Below are 25,332 nucleotides of genomic sequence, written 5' to 3'. Positions count from 1 at the left end.
CATGCTCTGCTCTATTTCAGTCCAAATCAAAGGGGTTAATGACAAAGCATCACTCTGATCTTCACACATTTTTAAGGCTATTTAAATTAAATTCTTATGTGGAAAAGTTAGCGTGAGCTAAACTTTTATAAATTCCTTTCTTTTCATGCATATGTTTCTTTGAAGATCTTTTCAGGAAAAAAGATTTCCTAACAAGTCACCCTCCCCCTGCTGCCACTGAAAAATCATCCCTGTGGATAAGGCTGTTGGGAACAGAAACTGTGCAGTGTTCACAGAAGACAGAGTGTCACATGCCTGCTTTCCACTAACCTGATTGAACAATTAAATTGTATTTCTCTTTAAAAGGGATAAAAAAAAATAAAATATATATCTATAAAAAAAAAATCCAAATGCAGATCTTGCTGTGGTCTGGGATTCAGGAAGATTAATGAGCAACCTAAAAGGGAACAGCAGCTCATAATAGAGACAGAGGTTACTGCATTTTTAACATCAACTTCAAAGGGAAATTTTCTTGATGCTTCAACTGTGAAGAATCTCAGCAAAGTCATCTCATCTATTGTCCCCACTGCCTCCCCACACTGACTTTTTGTCACCTATTGCATCATGTCCAGGCTCTTCCAATTGAGCTGCAAAGGGCAGCAGGACCTTGGCCATCTTCACATTAATTCCTCTTTTGTCCTTTAATTCTTTGTCAGCTCCTGGGCTTTGTTCTTGCCCAGCGAGGCTCCCTGAGCAGCTCTGCTGCACCCTCCTCTCCTGGAAATGCTCCAAAATTCTCATCCCAAATGCTGCCCCAACATTTGTCTTGTATCCCTAAGGAACCACTCTTCCATCAAATCTGGTTCTGAATGAGCTCCAAACCCAGGACAGGAGCTCCTTAAAACCCTCAGTGTAATAGAAATAACCACAAATATAGAAATAATAGAATACTGTAATAGAAACAACCACAAAAATCCCCCAATCTCAGCCACGAGGTACCTGGAGGAGGACACAGGTATGGAGAAGGTCAGTTCTGTTCTCTGCTTGTTTTTAAAGGCACCTGGACAACTGGGAATGACAGAAAGCAACAGGACTCATCCCAAAGGGATGGGAAATACTGGAGCAAGTGCTGTAAGTCCTGATGGCCCCCAAAAGCTCAAAATTCTCAATAGCCACAAAATTCTGGGCTTTGAGCTCACACTTGTCCTGCAGTTTGTAACAGGGAGCTCATAACTAAGGAGAAGGAACCGAAATCCTCCTGGAATCAAACCTGGTAATGGGATGGAACATTAACCTCATCCCCCTGACCTGGGGGACATTTCCTGCCCATGTGACACTTTTGGAGGTGAGAAGCTGAATCCCAAAAGGCAGAGAGAGCTGTGAGCTCAGCACCTCCCAGGCGTGTGAAAGGTGAGATCCCAGCTGAGCTGGCAGTACCTCCACATCCCTTCACCCCACAGGCTGTGGGGTCAGGGGTGGGCAGCTGGCACCAGGATATTTTATGAAAAACCCTTTTGTTAGGTTCTTTTTCTCCTGAGAAGCTGAGAGGCCTCAGGAACAAAATGTAAACAATGGTTATCTGCTGCTGTGGAATGCAACAGGTGCATCTGGGATTGGCCCATGTTGGTTGTTTTTAATTAATGGCCAATCACAGTCCAGCTGTATTGGACTCTCTGGTCAGTCACAAGATTTTATTATAATTTCATTCTTTTCTATTCCTTGCAAGCCTTCTGATTAAATCCTTTCTTCTATTATTGTAGTAGTTTTACTATAGCATTTTCTTTTAATATAATCTAGATAATAAAATAATAAATCAGCCTTCTGAAACATGGAGTCAGATCCTCATCTCTTCCCTCGTCCTGGCACCCCTGTGAACAACACCACAGTCACCCCCAGGTTCCTCCTTCTCAGTCCACCCAAAAGGATCTCAGAATTCACCACAGAGCCATTACACCCCTGATCATCAGTGCTGATTTCACCTCTGTCACACACACATTTTCTGAAAAATCCCTTTGCCAGGATTTCTTCTCCTGAGAAGCCTCAGCTTCTCCATATTTTGCTGTTTTGGAATATGATTTGGAGAATTGCTTACCCAGCACATGAATTGCTTTTAATTAATGGCCAATCACAGCCCAGCTGTGTCAGACTCTGGTCAGTCATAAGTTTTTATTCTCATTATTTTCTAGCTTTCTGATATCGCCTTTCTCTTTCTTTAGTATAGTTTTAATATATAAATTTCATTTAATATAATATCATAATATAATAAATCAGCCTTCTGAGAACTTGGAGTCAATTCTCATCTCTTCCCTCATCCTGGGACCCTCAAACACCACAACAATTAATAACCACACACTTCTGCAGTCACCCAAGTGAATCAAGCTGTCCCAAGAACAATCTCTGCCTCTCAAGGCTTTTTTCTTACATCCTTGTGGGTTTAAATTGTTGCTGAGGACAGGTCATGAAAGGAGGAAGGGAACACAAAGGCATTCAAAAATCCTCTTGCAAATTATAAAAGATCCTCAATTAACAGCCACCTGAAAATTATCATGGACAAGAGTTTCAGCAGAAATTCTGCTCTTGGTCATTACATCTGAAGAACAGAAATTTTCTTGTTATGATTAGCTCAGGAAGAATCTGGAATAGATGACACAAAGAATTTGTCTTGGGATATTCCCTGGATTCTGCTGCCAAACCCAACCACTGGATCATCCAGGAGAAACAAGGGAAATGATGCCATGCAAGAGCAGGAACACTTCCCTGGGCACACACAGCACTGCCATGGGCAACAGAAACCAGCAAAGCAGCCCAAGTGCCCCTGTTCACCATCTGCAAACCCTGTGAAGCTCCTCAGGTGCACAAAACACAAAGAATTGGTCACTTTAGTCCATCCAGCTTCAAACTGGAGCTGCCTGAGCTCAGCTCCCAAAGCAATGCAGGGCAAGTATCACAGTAAAGATACAGATAAATATCCAAGGTAGCTCCAGGTCATGAAAGGAGGAAGGGAACACAAAGGCATCCAAAAATCCTCTTGCAAATTATAAAACATCCTCAATTAACAGCCAGCTGAAAATTATCATGGACAAGAGTTCCAGGAAAATTTCTGCCCTTGGTCATCAATGTAGTAGTTGAAGAACAGAAATTATTTTCTTGTCATGATTAGCTCAGGAAGAAACTGGAATAGATGACACAAAGAATTTGTCTTGGGATATTCCCTGGATTCTGCTGCCAAACCCAACCACTGGATCATCCAGGAGAAACAAGGGAAATGATGCCATGCAAGAGCAGGAACACTTCCCTGGGCACACACAGCACTGCCATGGGCAACAGAAACCAGCAAAGCAGCCCAAGTGCCCCTGTTCACCATCTGCAAGCTCCTCAAGTGTAGAAAACACAAAGAATTGGTCAATTTAGTCCATCCAGCTTCAAACTGGAGCTGCCTGAGCTCAGCTCCCAAAGCAACGCAGGCTAAGTATCACAGTAAGGAAATATATCACAGTAAGGAAATAAATTGCAGATAAATATCCCAGATAACTCCAACACCCAAACCCAGTGCTCAGGGTGAGGTCGTTTGTATTTCACCTTTTGTTTCAGGAATATTTTTTAAGACCTTGACCTCCAGCTGTAAAAGCTGAGAGAATTAAGAGAAACCCTTCACAACCTGATAATAAACAAGAGCTTAAATCCTGGAGAGAGTCAGGGCAGAGATCAATTCCTGCCAGAGGCTGGGCAGGAAATTCCAGCTCGTGCAGGAGGGAATTCTGCAGTTGCCAAGGATCCCTTTGCTCACCTTGCAGCTCCCCACTCCGGCTGTACAGCTCCCTCCTCTGCTCCCTCAGGTAGGCGCTCATGCTGATGGCATGGGATGAGGATTCAAACCTGCAATCCAAAGGAATTCACTCAGTTTCAGGCACTGGAAGCACCACTCAGCTCTTAAAAAGATATAAAATTAAAATATAAAACGTATAATTTACAAAATTAATATAAATATAAACAGAATATCACTATTAATATAAATAAAACCAAATATAAAATATGAAATGTCTTATTTATAAAATTAAAATAGAAAACATATACTATTAAAATATTCAATGTAAAATATAAGTACCCTTGAGCTCTTAATAATATATACATTTAAAATATAAAATGTATTATGTATAAAATTAATATAAATATAAAAATATTAATATTAAATATAAATATAAATATATAAAATGTATTATTTATAAAATTAAAATATAAAACATATATTATTAAAATATTCAATGTAAAATATAAGTACCCTTTAGCTCTTAATAATATATACATTTAAATATAAAATGTATTATCTATAAAATTAATATAAATAGAAATTAAATATAAATATAAAAATATACAACGTATTATTTAGAAAATTAAAATAGGAAATGTATATTATTAAAATATACAATGTAAAATATAAGCACCCTTTAGCTCTTAATAATATATAAAATTAAATATAAAATGTATTATCTATAAAATTAATATAAATATAAAAATATTAATATTAATTAAATATAAATATAAATATATAAAATGTATTATTTATAAAATTAAAATATAAAACATATATTAAAATATTCAATGTAAAATATAAGCGCCCTTCAGCTCTTAATAATATGTAAAATTAAACTAGAAAATTTATTATTTATAAAATTAATATAAATATAAAAATATTAATATAAACATAAATTAAATATAACTAAATATAAAAATATAAAATGTATTATTTATAAAATTAGAATATAAAATGTATCTTATTAAAACATTAAATGTAAAATATAAGCACCCTTCAGCTCTTAATAATATATAAATATTCTCTTGGAAATTAGGGACCAATCAATTATTATTTACTGTATGGCTCTAATAATCCACAAGGACTAATCCAAATATTTTCCAACCATTTCTGCACCATCCAGAGGATTTTTGGCACTCATAGAAAAGGCCCCAAACTGGGCCCTGGTCTGACACCGCAGTGGTCGAGGACACCTCAACGTCCCTGTGACCACAACAGTCCCGTGGCCAAGGGATGTTCCCCAGGCAGGCACTTCCCAAAAAAAACCCCAAAAAACAAAACCAATCCTGGGTGTTGGAACCCTGATTGCTGAGAATTTTACAATTTCTGTACTTTCAGGCACTGACCCCCAAGAGAACACTGCATTGACCTGAGGCTGTAGAAAAACCATCCAAAAATGAATAATAAAACTAAAATGATGAGTGTATAGTTTGAATAGAAGTGTGTGATATCACAGGGTGGGAAAAATAAGAGTTTAAAATTTTAGAATATAGTAATATATACATAAAGCAAGATAGAAGTTTTAGGGCAGAAGCTGGTCCTTCTTTACCTTCTTCATAAGTTTGGGTGGTTATGTGTAATTGGATAAAAACGTCTCCATTTCGGTGGTTTTGTGTAATTAGATAAAGTCCCCATTACAAGCCACAAGTAGTTAGCTATTGGGTTAAAAGTAAAAATCATTTAAGTGACATTTCTTAATTAGACAGCTTATCCTTAAAAAACCTTGTCGAAAGAGATACGTCTCCATTTTTAGCTTATTAAAATTAAGGGCTACAAAACTCACAGCTTGTGAGACTGTAATACACATAAATAATAAACATCTGAGTCTAACAAGAAATACTGTCTCACACATTTAATTCCAACCTTAGCAGAAAAAAGAAGCAAAAATTGCATTTCCTGGGAGTGCCTGGATGGGCTCTGGGGACCAGGGAGAAGGAAGCACCTTCAAACAGCCCCAGCGACGTAATGCCTTGAGAATCTGAGCTAGAGCAGAGGCTGGGCAGAGTTCCAGAATAAAGCAGGGATTTATGGAAAGGATCCATGGATCCCCCTTGGGCAGCACCAGAGCCCAGCCAGGGCTGCACCCAAGATGACCCAAAACGGCCCCAAAATGCACGAGCGCTGCCGGGGTCTCTCCCTGGGATCAGCTCTGCTCCATTTGCACCTTGCAGTTCATTGTCCCATTGCAGCTTTAGCCCAGGCAGTCCCACCCTGCTTGTTTTTCTCTCTCCAGCCCACGGGGTTTGTGCTCCTGGGCTGAGATTTGGGGCATTTGTTGTGGTATTTGCTGGGTCCCCGGGATGAAGGAGGAAATGATGAATCTGACTTCATATTCTTAGAAGGATATTACATTATATTATATTACATTATATTATATTACATTATATTATATTACATTATATTATATTACATTATATTATATTACATTATATTATATTAATATTAATAAAGTATTAATATTAATAAAGTATTAATATTATATCTATATTAATATAATATTTATAGTATATCATATTTATATTTATATTATATTTATATTATAACATATTTATATTTATATTTATATCATATTATATCATATTATATCATATCATATTATATCATATTATATCATATTATATCATATTATATCATATTATATCATATTATATCATATTATATCATATTATATCATATCATATCATATCATATCATATCATATCATATCATATCATATCATATCATATTATAGTATTTTACAGTATATTATGCTGTAAAAAACTATACTAAAGAATACAGAAAGGATACAGACAGAAGGCTAAAAGATAATAATGAAAACTCCTGACTTCTTCCAGAGCCTTGACACAGCCTGGCACTGATTGGCCAATGAGACAAAACAATTCCCATGAAACCAATGGAACAATCACCTGTTGGATAAACAATCTCCAACCACATTCCAAAGCAGCAAAACACAGGAGAAGCAAATGGGATAATATTGTTTTCCTTTTTCTCTGAGGCTTCTCATCTTCCCAGGAGAAGAATTCCTGGCGAAGGGATTTTTCAGAAAACAGGACAGTGACAATTTGTCCTTGGTGCCCAGCTGGAGCAGGAATTGTTTTGTCTCCCTGCTCTCACCATCCCTGAATGTGAAGCTCAGACCCACACACCAAAGCAGCACAGAATAGGAAACATATAAAAGCCAAACCTGAGACAGCAGACACCTCAGGTTTGGAAAGGAAACTTCTGCCTCAAGAAGACCTCGAGATGTTGAGGATTTGCTGCAGCACCCCTCAGTCCCTCCCCAAGCCCACAGCTCAGGAAGGTGGAATCAGCCTCAGAGGGACACTGGGAACAAGAGCATCACACCGGGGACAGGGGAAAGCATCTCACAGCTTTCCTGGGCACTAGTGTTAAGATTATTACTATTAATGAGGCTTTTCTGCTTTAATTTGGACTCTTGAGTGTTGCTGTTATTGCAACTGAACTAATAACGATTTATCAAAATACAACAAACCCTTCTGATTTTAATTAAAAGGGCTGTAAATTCTTGGCTCTGTGCTCCCCACGTGCTCCTTTCTGTCCTCAGTGAGACAACAAGAGCAGCATTACCCCACAGCTCTTTCCAGGCACCAAACCCAGACCTCATCCCTTCTTATCCACAACCATCCCCCAGTTTTTCTCCCCTATTTCCTTTCTTTTCCACAGCCACCCTCCCGTTTTTCTCCCCCATAATTTCCCTTCTTTTCCACAACCATCCTCCAATTTTCCTCCCCCATTTCCCTTTTTTTCCACAACCATCCCGTTTTAATCCTCCATTTCCCTTCTTTTCCACAGCCATCCCCCAGTTTTTCTCCCCCATTTCACTTTTTCCCCCACAACCATCCAGGCTTTCCTCGCCCATTTCCCTTTCTTTTCCCCAACCATCCCTCAGGTTTTTCTCCTCCATTTCCCTTCTTTCCCACAATCATTCCCCAGGTTCTTCTCCCCCATTTCTTTCCCTTTTTCCCCCACAGCCACCCTCCAGTTTTTCTCCCCTATTTCCCTTTCTTTTCCACAACCATCCCCCAAGTTTTTCCTCCCTTATTTCCCTTTTTTTTCCACAGCCACCCTCCAGTTTTTTTCCCCATTTCCCTTTCTTTTCCACAGCCACCCTCCAGGTTTTCTCCCTTTTTTCCACAACCATCTCCCAGTTTTTCTCCCCTTTTTTTCCACAGCCATCCTCCAGTTTTGCTCCCCTATATCCTTTCTTTTCCACAACCAGCCACTTTTTCTCTCCAATTTTCCTTCCTTTGCCACATCCTCAAGCTGCCCTTCCCCACATTCCTGTTCCCACTCAACTCCTTGTAACTGCCTTCCCAATGCTGATCCTCCCACAAAGCCTTCAAAACATTTTTGTTTTCTTTACAACTACACAGAATTACAGCCAAGTCTGGCACTGATTTATTGGGTGTTTAACTCTTGCCTGTACAATTCACTCCTGTCTTGTTTCCTGATTTCTATCTTGGAAAACTGAGCTGGCAACCTGAGCATGCCCTTGGCTACTTTTGGGAAGAGAAAAAAGTTTTAAAAAAAAGAAAAAATTATCATGGCATAAATTATCCAAATTCCCCTTCATCAGAAGCTTTTTCAAGCAACTAAATAAATATTATCTTTTATTATATCAATTTTGAAGGAAATAAGGATTCTGGGTTCCTTCTAAATACCAGCTCCTGATTTCCAGAGAGCAGGACACAACTTCCCTCTATTCCTTGAGGACATAACTAGCAGAAATATTTAATATTAATTAAATTAGGTCAGTATTTAATATGAATTAAATGAGCTCACAAGCTACCACAGGACACAGCACCAACACCTGCATCCCCCAGTGAGCAAAACACGAGGTGGAGCCCTGCCCTAAGAGTGCTGAGGAATGAAATGCAGATTTTGTGGTGACAAGAGGAGAGATTTGGACAGAGCTAATGGAAAGGAGCCTGGCACAGAAAGCACTGAAGATGGGAGGGGAGACAAGAATAACACTCCATCAAACACGTACAAACCTCAGTGGGCTGAGAAATTCCATTTCAAGGGAGATTTCCGTAGATATGGTGACAGCTGACAGATAAGCAAATGAGAGATCCCAATAAGTGCTGCTGTCACTGCAGGGATGGCATCACTCGGTGACAGCACAGGAGTGGGGAGAGATGCTGCTCCCACGAGGTGATTCACCTTCCCTTGAACAATCACAGCCACCTCCTCTCTGCTGACAAACTCTGCCCAGCCTCAGCCTGCTCCAGGTGAGCCACAGCAGCCTCATCCCTCCAGCTTTAATCCCAAACTTAGTCCTCAAACCCCCAAAAAAACCCTCACTGAATCCTTGTACACCCAGGGACATGGGATGAACTCCAATATCCATCTGCAGGTCAGAGTAAATTCCAAGTGGAATTCTCAGCCCAAAATGGCCATGAGGGGGTTAAAAAAAAAGGGTGAGAGGTAATAATCATGGGCTGACAGGGGAAGGAGACAACACTTAACCTGTAATAACAGCAGGTTGCAGGAGAGCTCATGCTGGGAAAGCAGACTTGGATTTACAACTAGAATCTCAGGTAGTATGAGAGGACATCTACTCTTTTTGGGAGCACAAAACAGCACTTCTAGGTCCTCTCCAAAATCCTCAAGAGGCCCAAGAGGATGGCCAGCACAGGCAGGTGGTGGAAGAGAAGAAAATTCCAGCACAGCTTCCCCAAATCCAAGTGTGAATCTCCTCTCCCACTGGCACTGCTCAGCAGCTCCTCACTCCTTACTGCTGCACAAATTTGCTCTCCCAAATCCTTCCCTTGGCCACCCAGCCTCTCTCATCCTCCTCTCCCTTACACTCTCCTCCCAACCACTTAATTCTTTGCAGCCTGACCGCTGAATTAAAGGAGTTAGTGACAGGATTAAGTGCTTAGTCTATGCAGTAATTACACAGTTATCTTAATTCCCTTTGTCCAGCGCCCTTTATCGCTCCCTCTAACAGCTCCTGAATTTACCACGGACAAAGAGAGGCAGAATGGATCACTCCATGCTCTGCAGCAGCTCCTGTAATGGGATTCCCAGCCCTGGGAAGAGCTCAGCTCTAAAGCCCAGCGCTGAATCCGGAACAGATCTTCAGCTCCGGGCATTAAATCCCCATCCAGGAGCTTCCACACCTCTCACACTGTGAAAGTGCCATTACCAGCAGCACTCCAGGGACCAAAGGCAGCTTAGCAGAGCTTTAAAAACCCCCAGCACTTACTTGAAGAGAGGGTTCTTGGGTCTCTGGGGTTTCTTCTTGGCGAAGAAGGCGGCAAACTCGCGGCCGGAGCTGGCGTAGCTGAGCTGGGCCGAGGGCTCCGAGGCTGCACGGGTGTTCTTCATGTCCAGGTACTCGGTCAGCAGCATCTGGGGGAGGGACAGAGCTCAGCAAGGCTGCAGGACACAGGGCACCAGGCACACAGCACCACCAGGCAGCTTCAGGAGGCTTTAAACAGTCCCTCATGCACAATAACATCGTGGCACATCAGAAGGCTGCAAGCAGCTGCTCTTCTTGTTCTTTGGCCCAATCTTTTACACCCCTCATGTTCATGCAGGGCACCTGTGTGCCCTCTGGGGTTGGTCAGCACACCTGGGCACTCCTTGGCTCATCACCTGCAATGCTATTCACCTGCTCTTCACAGCTGTAGCCAATTAGGGGTGAGGCTGGGCTGCAGCCCCACTCCCAATTACCACAAATTCTGTACCTTCACCATCCATCCATCCTTCCATTGTCACAGTTGAGATGGCCACAATACCCAGATTGTCACCAGTATCAGAAAGCTTTACCCCATACAGTAACATTATGCCACTTCAGAAGGCTACAAGCATCTGCCCTTGTTCTTTAGCCCAACATTTTATACCCCTCATGTTCATGCATGGCACCTGTGTGGTGCCATGCTCGAACCCTCTGTGATTGCTCAGCACCCCTGGGCTCTCCATGGCTCATTGCCTGCAATGCTGCTCACCTGCTCCTCACAGCTGGAGCCAATGAGGGATGAGGCTGGGGCAGCCCAACTCCCAATTATCTCTGTGCCTACACCTTCCCACCCAACCATTCCATCATGAGGTTGAAGCATGTTCTGGTGATGCCTTAGAATTTAAGCTTTTATATTTTTCAAATCCTGTACAGTGTTAAATGTTACAGCCCATGTCACAGCTGAGACATTCACGACCCACAGAGTGTCACCTTACAACATCAGAAAGCTCCACCCCATACACAGTAACACCATCCCACCTCAAAAGGCTTCAAACCTCTGCCCTTGTTGTCCTTTAGCCCAACCTCTTATACCCCTCATGTTCATGCATGGCACCTGTGTGCCCTCTGTGGTAGGTCAGCACACCTGGGCACTCCACGGCTCATCACCTTCAGTGCTGCTCACCTGCTTCTCACAGCTGGAGCCAATTACAGATGAGGCTGGGGCAACCCCACTCCCAATCACCTCAAACTCTGTGCCTACACCATCCATCCTTCCATTGTCACAGCTGAGACAGCCACCATACCCAGAGTGTCACCCTACAATGTCAGAAAGCTTTACCCCATACACAGTAACACCAATCTACTCCAGAAGGCTTCAAACCTTGGCCCTTGCTGTTCTTTAGCCCAATCTTTTATGCCCTCATGTTCATGCAGTGCCCCTGTGTGCCCTCTGGGGTAGCTCAGCACCCCTGGGCACTCCATGGCTCATCACCACCAATGCTGCTCACCTGCTCCTCACAGCTTTAACCCACTGGGGATGGGCTGGGGCAGCCCCACTCCCAATTATCACAAACTCTGCTCCTACAGGACAGAGCTCAGCAGCTGGGCTAAAACACGCTCACTGTGTCGCTGGAATTTTTAGGTTCTGAGTAGGAAAACGACCAAAATTCACAAAAATTCTAATTGACAGAAACATGGCTTTGTTTTTAACAAATATATCCCGAGGACTGGCTCTAATTTGGGTACAAATTTATTTGATATTCCTTAGAATGGTTTGGGTTGGGAAGGATTTTCAAGATCAGTCCCACCCCTTGCCATGCCCATGTTCCAATTCCCGTCCAGCCTGGCCTTGGACACTTCCAGGGATGGGGTTTTTGGCCAACTCAATCTGCTCCAAGTCCCAAAAGGAGCCTGCAAAAGTTCCCAAAATGATTCCATCCATGAGAACCATGGGAAGATGGTGGGTGGGCTTTATACACTGATTATAAATATAATTAATGCTCTTAAAAACAAAGGCTTGCAATAATGAGCAGTGCAGTCAAAATACCTTGGCTTATAAATGCATTTATTTTAAATACCTTGGTTTATAAATGTATTTATTTAAAATATCTTGGCTTATCAATGTATTTATGTGCTTAAATACTTCCAACATATTTATATGGAGAAATAGGAAACATCCATATGTGTGCTGGGGGTCCCATGGGATGGAAAATACCCTGGAAAGCTGCAAAAATTGTCCTTTAATAGCTCCCAACCCAATCATGCTTCTTTTATCATTGAAAATATGAATTCCCACAGCTGCCAGTGGAGTTTAGGATGGATTTTCCAACCCCAAATCACTCAGTGAAGGGTTGGGGGTTCCCTTTGTGCCATCTTCCCTCCTGTGAAACCTTTGCAGCCCAATATTTGATATTATTCAAAGTGCAGAAGTAAAACTAGACTCCAAATGATTCCATTTCAATTGCATTGTGTCTGAAGATGAAACAAAAGCCCTCGAAAATGGACTTTTGTCAAAGTCTGTTTATTTCCAGGAATTTTTACCTACTCACAGGCTGTTGGGAATGTGTTCTATGTGAATAATTAGCCAGTCAAAGCCCATCAAAGAGAGTTGGAGGTAATGAGAAGAATTCATCACTCCTGTGCTGCCTAAGTTGAAACAAATTACACAGGAATAAATATCCAGGCAAATGGAATCGTGCCCCTAATTAGAAACAATTTGGGATGGCTTGGAAGAAAAAAATAATAACACAAACACACAGAGAAAATCTGATTCCTAAACCAGCTCAATTAAAACTTTACCTGAGCACAGGCTTTGAAAATTTGTGTTTATTGGTAAAAATAATCACTGTGCTAATTTTTGACACTAATTTAGCAAAACCCGTTTGTATTCACCTATTTGCATTTCATCTTCTCCACTTAAATTAACAACCTGAAAATCGCCACGAAAATCTAATTAAACCCTCAAACTTAATCAAGTTGGGGGAAAAAAAAGGAAAAAAAATTAAGCAATTTGTTCTTCCATTATGGATGAAACCTGCTTATGATGGATTCCACGATTCTGGTGTCACTTTGTATCCAGGAGTGGGGGATATTAAGTGTGAAATCCAGGATTACAATAAACCAAGAGAGGTTTGGGGTGGGAGCAGAATGAATTATCCCTGTGGGTAAAAGGCGAAACAGAGAATTGGGATAAGAGTTTGCTCGAAGATATACAGAAAATGCCAAAAATTGGGAAAAATGAGAGAAAAAAATGTTAATTTATTGTTAATTTACTCAATGAAATGATTTACTACACAAGGCTATGAAAAAGTCAGAAGCTGTAAAAGCTGATTTTGATAATTATCCTTAAAATTAATGGAATTATGGAATGGTTTGGGTTGGGAGGGATCCTAAAGTCATCCAGCGCCATGGCAGGGACACCTCCCACTGTCCCAGGCTGCTCCAGCCCCAGTGTCCAGCCTGGCCTTGGCCATTGCAGGGATTTGGGCACCTCTGAGAAGATAAAAACAGGGAGACAGGAATTGGGAGCTCATTCTTCAGTTAAAAACTTCAAGTGTAGCAGAAACTGGGCCAGGCAGATCAAAGCTCTTTCTGCTCCAGTGCCCTGAATCCAACAGTTCCATAAATTCTTTGGGATGAAGGAATTAACTGGAAATGTGGCTGAGCAGTGACAGGACACAGCCAAGGGACAGGAGAAGGCTCCAGGGAGAGCTCCCAGCACATTGCAGGGCCTGCAGGGGCTCCAGCAGAGCTGCAGAGGGACTGGGGACAAGGCCTGCAGGGACAGCACACAGGGAATGGCTCCCACTGCCAGAGGGCAGCCATGGGTGGCATCTTGGCAATGAGGAATTCCTGCCTGGGCTGGCATTGCCACAGCAGCTGGGGCTGCCCCTGATCCCTGCAGTGCCCAAGGCCAGGCTGGAGCAGCCTGGGATGGTGGCATTGGAATGGGATGGGCTTGAAGGGCCCTTCCCACCCAAACCATTCTGGGATCTGGGACACTCAGAATCCATCCCCAGGGATTTTTATGGAAGTTGGGGATGGCAAAGGGAAGGGAGACCCTTCCTGGAGTGCTGAGATTGCCAGTGAAGCCCCCAGAGCCCAAAATCCCTTCCTAGAGAGGAGTCGGGGTGGGGATGGATCCAATGCCAGGCTGGGAGAGCTGGGAATGGAGGGAATTCCCTGGAGAGGGAGCCTGGGGTGGGATTTTGGGAAGGGATTCCCAGAGCAGCTGGGGCTGCCCCTGATCTCTGCAATGGCCAAGGCCAGGCTGGACACTGGGGCTGGAGCACCCTGGGACAGGGGAGGTGTCCCTGGAATGAGCTTGGAGGTCCCTTCCCACCCAAACTGCTCTGGGATTCTGGGATTTGGGACACTCAGAATCCATCCTGAGGGGTTTTTATGGAAAATGGGGAGAGAAAAGAGAGGAGAAGGGAAGGGAGACCCTTCATGGTTTGCTGAGATTGCCAGTGAAGCCCCTGGGCCCATGAATGTCTTGGAGAGGAGATGGATCCAATGTCAGGCTGGGAGAGCTGGGAATGTTCCCCTGGAGCAGGGAAGGCTCCAGGGAGAGCTCCCAGCACATTGCAGGGCCTGCAGGGGCTCTAGCAGAGCCCTTGGAATGTCCAAGGAAGGACTGGAGCAGCCTGGGATGGTGGAAGGTGTCCCTGCCATGCCAGGGAAGTGCAATGGGATGAGCTTTAAGGTCCCTTCCCACCCAAAACCATTCCATGATTCAACACAGCACATTTGGCTTCAAATTGCAGCAGAAAATTGAAATCCTTCTCATTTTTCAGCAGTATTAACTCATTAACCAGACTGAAAATCCTGGCCGCTCGTGGCCTCCAAAAGCAGCCTCAGGTTTCCCTTTCTCCTGCCCTGGGACATCCCTGGTGCTCCCCAGGAATCTCCAGGGGTTCCCTGGGTCTGGGCAGCCCCAGCTCCCCTCTTGTTCTGCCCTCATCATCCTCATGGAGCATTTTCATCCATCTCACATCTCCCTGTTCCAAGCTGTGCTCTGGCCCTGTGCTTATTAACAACCACAGCAAGACACAACCTGAAAATCCACTTTAAAAGCACAAAAAACCCTCAGATATTAAAAATATCCACTTAAAACCCACCCAAACCAGGCCCTTCCTGCCTATGTAAGCCAAAGGAACTTTCCTGAGCAGCCATGTAAGGGATTTCCTGATTTGTTCCCACAACACCTGCTTAGGAATTGCTGAGGTATCAACCCAAACCTCGTTAGACATTAATCACGTGGCTGCACAGAGAGATTTCTGAGGGGCTGTGGAGTTTGCAGCATCCCACTCATCTGGAACAAGGATTTGGAGTTTGTGCTCCCTGGCTGAATCCTGCCGTCCCTGGGCTGTGTTTACATCCCTCAAATAAATAAAGCTGTGCATAAACGCAGAGCAACAAAGCATCCAGCTGCTCTCTGGGAATGAGAATTAATAACAAGGGGTTGTTTAAAAAAAGCAATTTTTATGGATTTGGAGGTGTAATTAAATTTTGAAGTTCTGAGAGGTTGGGGCAGTGTGTGTGGCCTGTCTGTCACACTGAGGTGGTGGCACTGGCTCTGCTCTGTCCTTCTGCAAGACTTGCACGAGGGCAAATCTGATCCTGGGACACTCCACACCCTCATTTGTGGGAAATGTAGAGAATTCTTAAAGCCTGACAGAGAGCTCACACCTGTATGCAAACTTTGAGATGGGAAATGCTGAGTTAGAAATGCCCTGGAATGGGACAGGCATTGCTGAGAGAGGAATGGAACTGGAAACAAGTTCCAAAGGGTGGCCTTGAAAACAAGAGTGGAACTGTGGAGAAATAAAACTGTGAAAGATGCACTGGAGTGGCACCCATGAAGGGTAATTTTATATTATTTGCTTTAAGGCATTTACAGCATGGTGTGGCTAAAGCTGATAGGCCAAGAAAAACTTAAAATGTATTTAACACTTAAAATGTATTATAATGTAATTAGGAAATAGTTGGTAACAGTAATAGTAACAGTAATTATGAATGTACTTTGTGGATATAAGGTAGTTACAACTCCACAATTATTTTTTTCTCATTGTGATGGGGTGAATTATAGTATCTGTATTGTCTCACCCTTCACATGAGAGTAAAAATGGAATAAAAGTTTTTAAAATGTCTCTCAGGTTTTTTTTCCCTCTGAATCAGAAAATGGCCAAATCCAACACACATTTTCCTTCCTTAGTTGGGCCCAGGATGAGCTATATAGGTTTTTATGCCTTTATACCCAAGATTGACCTGAACAAAGCATTGGAAGTAAAACACGCCTGGCCAGGGTGACAGATAAATTAATTCAGTTTTTTTGTACCTTTTGTGAGGGCTGAGCTCTGAATAAATTCTATTGTATAAATTAAAAGCTTTAATTGGTATTTCACACCCTCACATCCCCTGAATTCAGATAGAAGCTGCAGTGTGGACACTGCTCCATCACCAAACCAGTTTCAAACTCCACACCATAAATCCTGATTTTCCTCATCCTTCCTGTGCTTGTGGGGTCCAGAAAATCCAAGGAAAACCAACACACCACGAATTTTTCAAGGGTGAATGAGAATCCCAGGTAATTACTGGCCTCTCCACCTCATATTGATCAGGGGCAATACCACAGAACAGATGATAGAAGATTCTATTAAAAAAGAATTAAGGGGGAATAATAGAATTCATGTCCAGCAACAGGGATTTCCAGAAGATGAAAAGGTCCTGGTTAAAGTATTCTTATGATGGTGACAAATTCAGCTTTAAATAAACAGAGATAAAGATTTATGTCCACCAAGGATGTGACAAAAGCCAAAACACCACAAATCAACACAGAAATCCAGGCAGGTGCAGGACAATGTTCAACTAGAAATGAGAAAATCACTGACACTGGATTTTACAAGCTCCCAGAAGTCTTAATTCTTCTTTTAGTCCTCTGCATTCCAAGAGAAATATCAGATTATTTCAGCATACTTTTCTTTTGTTGGATGGAAAACTTCTGATTTTCAGTCTCAATTCTCATTTTCTGTCTCATCCTCATTTTTAAAACAGCAGAAATTAGAAGGATATCATTGATAGCACATAAAAAGGGTTTTTTCCAGAAAAGCTGACGTTGCCTCTGGATCCCTGAAGTGTCCAAGGCCAGGCTGGATGGGGTTTGGAGCAACCTGGGATAATGTTGAGGTTGGAACTGGATGATCTTTGAGGTCCTTTTCAAGCCAAACCATTCCACGATTCTTTATATGTGGCTTTAAATGTTAAAAATTTAAATTCTTTAAGTGCTAAATTCTTTAAATGTTCTTTAAATTCTTTAAATTTAAATAATTTAAATTTAAATTATTTAAATGTTGCTTCAATCCCTTTCTGGATTAAATGGGCCTGGCTCACATTCCTATGGAAAATTATTAGAGAAATGGTCATAAATTAAAATGTTTGGGGAGAAAAATGGCAAGCAATACAGTGAACACAGGAAATCACATCTCCTGTTAGTGCTTTTTATTCCTCTTTTCAAAAATATAATCAATGTACTGGGAGGATTTCAATGTCAGCAGAGGGAAACTTCTACAGAAGTAGAAATTTTCTGTAGAAAGTTTCTGTAGAAAATTTCAACAGAAAGTAAAGGAAGTCTTGATCTACAGGATTATTGTGTAAAGTTGAGTCTGGAAAATTTAGGGATATTAAAAGTAATGGGAATTAATCAGTTCACTGGAAATGGCTGCGAAAAGCAGAGCTTTGATCTCACATCTGTAAAACCAAATCAAACCCCATCATGACAAACCAAGAAATCAGGGAAAAGAGATGGAAGGTGCACAAGAGCAGCTGGAAATTTAATATTAAAAGTCCCATTAAATGGTGGCTTCAGTCACCACCCTGACCCACAGGGTGTCAGGACTGTTCTAACTCTGGCAGTGGTTTATTTTATTTATACTACTGCATTTATATTTTTAATTTTCCTAGTAAAGAACTGTTATTCCTGCTCCCATATTTTTGTTTGAGAGCCCCTTAATTTCAAAATTATAATAATTCAGAGGGAGGGGGTTTCCATTTTCAATTTTACACTTTCATTTTTACATTTTCATTTTTACATTTTCATTTTTACATTTTCATTTTTATATTTTTTTACTTCAAGGGATGCTCCTGCCTTCCTCAGCACACACCTGGCTTTTCAAACCCAGACACAAGCTCTGGAGACAGGAGAGAACTGTTCACAAAGTGCCAGAACCAGAAAGCTCAGAACAAGAAAAGCTCAGTGAGGCAGCAGTTTGTAGCTAATTACCAGTAATTTGCTGTATCAAAAGTCTGGATAATTAAAATGCTGCAGGAATTGTGGCATTTCAATAAAAAAAAAAAAAAAAAAAAAAAAAAAGAGGAAGAGTTAATTGAATGGGAAGAGCTCTGAGCTTCCTGTGTCAGTTCTGTCACACGGAGAACATGGGCTGAGCACACAGCTGGCAGACACACCAAAGGGGAAGCAAGAAGGGAAGTTTGAAGGAATAAAATTTAAATTTTTTAAGGGCTGTGAACACCTGTAATGCAGCTCAACCTGCTTTATCTAATCTTCTTGTTGCTCCTCCAATTCATTTAACTGAAACATAATAAGAAAATCCCCTTAATAAAATTAATTCTTTAAAGGCACCTCACAATTCTACTCCTGTACAAGAAGAATTCCTTTTTTATTATTTAAAAAACCCCTCCCAAACTCTGCAGATAATGCTGTCAGTGCATTATCAATTATCAACGATAATGCACTGATGGCATTACCAATGCTAATTGGGAATTACTGCACACCTGGGAATTTTCATCTCCTTCCAGGGAGAGAGGAAGGGAAGGAACAAACCCCAAAATTACTTGAAAAGCATAACTTTCACCCAAAATGCCACAGCAGCAGAAGGGACCCTGCCTCAATAAAAAGTGCCCAATCTAAGGATTTAAATTGAGGTGGTTTGGGTGGTTTTTAAGTGGATATTTTTAATATCTAAATTTTCTTGCTTTTAAAGTGGATTTTTATGTTCTCTTGCTGTGGTTGTTAATAAGCACAGGGCCAGAGCACAGCTTGGAACAGGGAGATGTGAGATGGATGAAAATGCTCCATGAGGATGATGAGGGCAGAACAAGAGGGGAGCTGGGGCTGCCCAGGCCCAAGGAACCCCTGGAGATTCCTGGGGAGCACCAGGGATGTCCCAGGGCAGGAGAAAGGGAAACCTGAGGCTGCTTTTGGAGGCCACGAGCTGCCAGGATTTTCATATTAACCCATGGGTTACTACTGCTGAGAAATGGGAAGGATTTCAATTTTCTGCTGCAATTTGAATTTTTTTAAATTTTTTTTTTTAAATTTTTTAAAATTTTCTGTGCTATGTTGAATCATGGAATGGTTTTAGGTGGGAAGGGACCTTAAAGCTCATCCCATTGCACATCCCTGCCATGGACAGGGACACCTCCCACCATCCCAGGCTGCTCCACACCCCACCCCAACCTGGTCTCTATAAATGGGAACAAGATCTGAGCTGTCCTTTTCCCCCTCCATCCTTTCCTGTATTTCTGCTGGTTTATTTATATATTTTAACAAAGGAGAAACAAACACTGGTGACAAATTTATTTCAGCTACCAATAGTCAATTTGACTAACTGGGTCATAAAACAATTGGACAGCATTTATTTTTCTCCAGGCACCTCAGCTGTTCTGCAAACACAGATTACAGTGGCAGAAACCATCCCAGTAACAAGGCCACTTCCTCATTGTGCTATCAGCCTCTTGGCACCCAAACAAAACACAAAACAAACACAGAAAAAGAAATCCTTTTGGAGTTTTTGACAAGTGAGCCCAGCCAGCTTCAGGGTGGTAGTTTGTAATTGCTACAGTTTTGATGAGCAAATAAAAATAACTTTGTGTGTGTGTTCTTACATATTATGTCTGCACATATATTTACACGAAAGGAAGGGAGATTTAGATGGGATATTAGGGAGAAATTCCTGGCTGGGAGGTTGGGAAAGGGCTGGAATAGAATTCCCAGAGAAGCTGGGAATGTCCAAGGCCAGGCTGGACAGTGGGCTTGGAGCAGCCTGGGATGGTGGAAGGTGTCCCTGCCCATGGCAGGAGGTTGGAATGAGATGATTTTCAAAATCCTTTCCAAACCAAACCATTTGAGATTATTTTTGAAGTCCTTTCCAACCCAAACCATTCCATGGTTCTACAATTCCAGTCCATCTTTAGCACATTCTTCTGATAGAAGTGACAACTTGGTGAAATAAATCTGGTCCAGCTATGAGCCAAACACAGCCTAAAATGCATCAAAACATGGAATTTGATCAAAAAGGTGCAATTACCACCTGCTTTGTAGATGGCACAAAATAAAGCATTTCCTGGAAGGATTCAATGCCCCTCTCAGTTTGCCTGGACTTCCTTTTGCTCACCCAGCACAAAAAAGGTCAAGGAGGAGTGGAAGAGTTGAACAAGTAATTGAGTACAGATTTCTGCTCTGCAATTATAATTTAGCCAAGCTCCAGTGGCTCTGCACAGTTTGGAGGTGGGGAAGAATACAGCTAGAAATTGATACTCCTAAGTGAAGTAGTTAAACATTTTTAAATCACAAAGAAAGGAGTTCCTCCACTCCTGTTTGGTGCCATCCACCTCACAGGGAAGAATTCTAATGCACAGCAAACCCAGGGCTGTGCTGAACCCATTTCTGCAGCTCAAACTGCCACAGAAAATCCAGCAAAGAGAGGGGGAAAAATTAAAAAAAAAAAAAAAAAAGGCAGCATGTTGCTTAAATACCAAGGATGTTCAGTGCTGGGTACTACAGCACACTTTGTGTATTCCATGCCTTCAGCTAATTGCTGAAGACATCCTGCTCCAGTGTGGATGGGAACAGTAATGCGCCCTCAGTCTTCATTAAATGCCAGCTCTTAATAACAGACTCCACAAGGGCTTTAATTGCATTTAGTGGCAGCTTCTGAACTTTAAAAGTTGTTAATCAGATTTCTATGGAAATGGGATGACAAGGAAAGGTTAAGTACAGGTTGCTGAAATTTCAGCAGTTGCAGACGTATTGCCCTTAACAGGAAAGAGAAACTACCAACCTTGACAGGAACTAAACATCTTAATTAAATACTCACAAGTACAGTACTTATTTCTGCGTGAAGTTCTATTTTCAAATGTCAAATTTAATCAGGCACTTGACAAAAACATGTGATATCCCTCCAGCACAAGGGAACAAAAATACCTGGGGCTGCTTCCCTCAGGAAACACCTGCACATCTCCCAGCTCTGAGCTGCTCGTCCCAACCACCAGGAATTCAGGTTTTATGGCTCTGGAAGTGCAGGATTCCAGGGGAGAAAGAGGATCTCCCATTTTTCAGCCTGTCAGCTCTGCCTGCTCGCTCCATTTATCCCTGGAACAAGGCTCACGCTGCCAAACAAACACGAGGGTCCTCATAAATCTGACTCGCAGAGATTTATGCCCCTCCAGGGCACAGCCCATCAATTAGCACCAGTCAAAAGTACACAAACTTCTGCAGCAGGAGGAAATTCAGTGTGTCTGCAGCAGGCTTTGGTGCCAGACACTCCTGAGAGCAGCCAGAGTGCTGCTTGCTGCTCCCCAGTATCACAGGCTGGGGTCTCTGTACAAATCACACAGACCATTCCTTGCTCGATTTTCCCCTGAAAAGAGATGTATGGCCCACAAAAAGGCCAGATATTAATTAAATCTCAATGTTTTTCACCTCCTTTCTGTCTATGTTTTGTAAGTTTCTTTGATTTCTAACCCACCAGCCATCCTTCAAAGGTACAAACCTCTGCTGGACCATCCTGGCCTCTTATTCAGAAGCTCTGCAGTCATTCCTGCAATAATCCCAACAGCAATTCCAAAACTAAGCCTTGAGCTGCCCCCACACAGGAATTCCTTTGGGGTCTCTGTACAAATCACAAATGAGATGGGACTGCTGAGAATGTGCCTTGAGCTGTTTGATTTTCCAGCATCAGTTTTATTCCATGGTTATGACAATGGGAAGATGCCAGAATTCAGGCATCCCTCTGGCTGTCCTGGATGGCCAAAACCCTGCCAGGGGGCTCGGAGACCCTGGCACAGAGCCCAAGATCCATGTGGGTTTGATTTTGACCCACGGAGCAAATTACCAACCTTATATGAAGATCAGCAAGCCATGACAGTTTAAGTAGAATAATAGTGAATTTATCATGGGGTGAAAAAGTAGATTTTGGGGTTTTTAGAATGGGGGTTCAGAGGGCAAGATGGAGGGATCTGGCCATGTCCAGCCTTTCTCTTTCTTCTTCCTGGCCTCCATCTCCTGCTGTGATGGTGGCACTTTAGGATTGGTTTAGAGCAGAAGGTCACTGTCTAACACAGGTGACAGGTACTGGGAAGTAATTGTAAATATTGTACACATAGTTTTTAGTATAAAAAGATAACGCCACCCTGGGGGCAGCCAGAGTGCCTCTGACTGTCTTGCTGAGCAAACCTTGGCTGGACAAGAGAAAGAATTTTATAGATAAGAAACAATGAACAACCTTGAGACCAAGAACTGAGGAGCTCTGACTCCTTCTTCCAGTGCCAGGCTGGGAAAAGAGACTTTCTGACACATCTCAGGGTCACTGTGAGCAGCAGAGATCCCGAGAGGAAGATGCCCTCAGCTCACACCCCAGGCAGCAGACACAGAACTCAATGTCACAGCTCACTTTGACAGTTTTGTGACCAATCCCACACAGCAAAAGCACATTGACAGCAGCTCCATCCAACCACTGTAAGCACAGGTACCTTTGGTTAAACAATGCTGGCTTATTTCAAATCCAGTCCCTGCTTGTGAGCCTCAAACACAATGCACAGAGCTCTGTTATTAACTTAGAACTCCCTCATATCTCACTGATAAACTTTCCTGCAGCTTAGGGAGTTATTCTAGACAAGCATTAATACACAGACCATTGTTCTATTTGTCCTTACTTTTCTACTTTCACATCATTTTTCTGCTGACCAATCTCATGGCTGCTGCTTAGCTCCAATCACAGTTCTGCTGTCTCTGAGCTGCCTTTTGCAGCTTTCCCAAAACCCTCTGAATTTATGGATTCCCACCCCCAGCTCCAGCCTTGAGCCACCCACGATGCTCCCAGTGACCACTTCAAGCCCTGGGCTCCCTCCCTGGTGCTGATAATTTATTTTATTTGCACATTTATAACCTCCAGACCTGCTAGAACCAATATAAAAACTGAATATGGTGCTCAGACAGGAGTCCAAGGCCTGTTTTAAATCTTAAAGTTGAGATTTATTCTCATGAACCTGGAGGATTTCAGTCTCTGATTTCAACTCACTGGCAGGGACATGTGGATTTTATTATCACATCCTGCCCTTCCCTGCAGGGCTGTCCAGCAGCCACCACAGCTGTAGGATGCACCAAGGATCCTTTATGGCAAAATATTGTAAAATAAATATTTTGTTCCAATCCTAATCTGAGGGAAGAGCAGCTGCACCTGGGATTAGCTCAGAGGCTGAGCGAGGGATTTCAGGAGAAGAGACTTTGGCCTTGGAATAGTAAAGAGTGAGAGAAGAGTGTAAATAGAGAGAAGATAGTGAGAAAGAAATGGTGGAAGGACAGTGAAAGTTAATTAAAGTGAGCAAGAGAACTACAGAGCCACCAGTTGCTTCATCTTCCTTCAGATCAATTAAAAACATCATCAGAGTGACTTGAGAAAAGGAGGATGAGCAGGGAAACTTCCACCCCAGGAAACTTCCACCCCTTTCTTTCTAATCTGCTGCTGTAACAGGAGACATCACCCAAAAAGGGATTTACAAACCAGTGTGAATGAGGAAAAGTGGAGTAAAAAAGGAAATCTGCTATAGTTAAACTCAGAGTTTTGCCTCATTATCTATAAATTTAAACAGATGTCACAGGAAGGGCTGTGATGCTGCATTTAAAAAATCCCACATTTTGTAGGTTCCTATTTCATGTCAGAACTGACTTTCAGATCTCCCCCTTTTCAGATTTAAGACCCTGGCACCCACCATCCCCCTTGCACCAACCCCAAATGCTTCCCTGACCCCTTTTAAACCCACACTGGCATTTCCTAATTGACCAAAGCCTCCAAGACCCAACCACATCTGAACTCACGAGGAAAAGCACCTGAAAGAGAGACACGGCCCCAAAAATTAGAGGCATGAAGAGTTGCTACAAAAGAACAGCAAAATTCCAGGGCAGGAATGGAGGTTTCTGCAGAATGAGCCCAGTGCCACCAAGAGGTTGATGAAAGGCCACGTTCCCCTTTGACACCAACCCAGCAGCCTCCATTTCAAGCCCAGCTTTAAGGCCACTGAGGGCTTTGAAATGAGAGCAGAGCTACAGAACCTCTTTGTCAAAGCTACAATAGCCATGGCTTTGTATCCATCCCCTTCCCAAACGGGTGGGAGGTGCAGCAGTGCTGGTTTTGGAGGTTTAAAAAATCACTTTTGAACAAGGAAAGTGCCCCTGAGCTCATCGCAGAATTACCTGTAAGGCTTTGGGGGTCTTTGACATTATTCCAAATACTCTGAAGCCAGAGGGGGGAGCTCACAGCATAGACAAAATTCCCATTTTCAGGCTTGGAGGGGAAAAAAAAAAAAAAAATTTCCAGCTGTTTCCAGCTGCTGTGCACGAGGCATTGCAGCTTCTAAAGCATCCATCAGCATTGCTCCCTCCTGCCTTTTATGCTGCTCTCTAAAGGTGCAGCACCAAAATGCCAGTGTTAAGCAGATTATAATGTTTGTGAACATGTTCCATTCCAGCAGATCCCTGAATGCCTTTCTGCATCAGGGAGCCTTTTCCTCCCCCTTTCATCAGCTTATCAAATGAAGCTCAACAGTAGCAGCTCCATCTAATGATACCAGGGGCCTTGTAATGGGATTAGGAAAAACACCATCATTACTTTCAAGGAGGAATGTGACCTTCAAGACACTTCTGACTCCTTTAAAGGGATGGAGTAGGAACAATGAAATTAATTCCTACACAGGGACGAGGAATGGGCAGGGAGAAGCAAGAGGCTTTCAATTCCCAGGTAGAGATTATCTTTCCTCCTCTGTTATTGGCAGGTAAAAAAGCCAAATTGATTATCAGAATGGAACTGAGAAGGAAAAGGCAGAGCTGGGAATGTTCCCTGGAGCAGGGAGGGATCCAGGGAGAGCTCCCAGCACATTGCAGGGCCTGCAGGGGCTCCAGCAGAGCTGCAGAGGGACTGGGGACAAGGCCTGCAGGGACAGCACACAGGGAATGGCTCCCACTGCCAGAGGGCAGCCATGGGTGGCATCTTGGCAATGAGGAATTCCTGCCTGGGCTGGCATTGCCACAGCAGCTGGG

At 42.6% G+C, this 25,332-nt stretch overlaps 1 protein-coding gene across 2 annotated transcripts in view; it reads right to left on the bottom strand.

Annotated features, from left to right (window-relative positions):
- The window catches only part of EXOC4 (exocyst complex component 4), a 371,202-nt gene that overhangs the window by 251,802 nt on the left and 94,068 nt on the right, over nt 1-25,332 (bottom strand). For both annotated transcript variants that reach the window (XM_058805259.1, XM_058805260.1), the window contains exons 8-9: nt 10,023-10,168; nt 3,767-3,855 (exon numbers count right to left, since the gene is read on the bottom strand). In XM_058805259.1, coding sequence (XP_058661242.1) covers nt 3,767-3,855; nt 10,023-10,168 — 235 coding nt within the window. The remainder of the gene's footprint in view (nt 1-3,766; nt 3,856-10,022; nt 10,169-25,332) is intronic.

Source organism: Ammospiza caudacuta, chromosome 5 (genome assembly GCF_027887145.1).
Source record: "Ammospiza caudacuta isolate bAmmCau1 chromosome 5, bAmmCau1.pri, whole genome shotgun sequence".
NCBI classification, from domain to species: domain Eukaryota; kingdom Metazoa; phylum Chordata; class Aves; order Passeriformes; family Passerellidae; genus Ammospiza; species Ammospiza caudacuta.
Note: the sequence above shows the minus strand (reverse complement) of the source record. Positions and strands in the feature narration are given on the sequence as shown.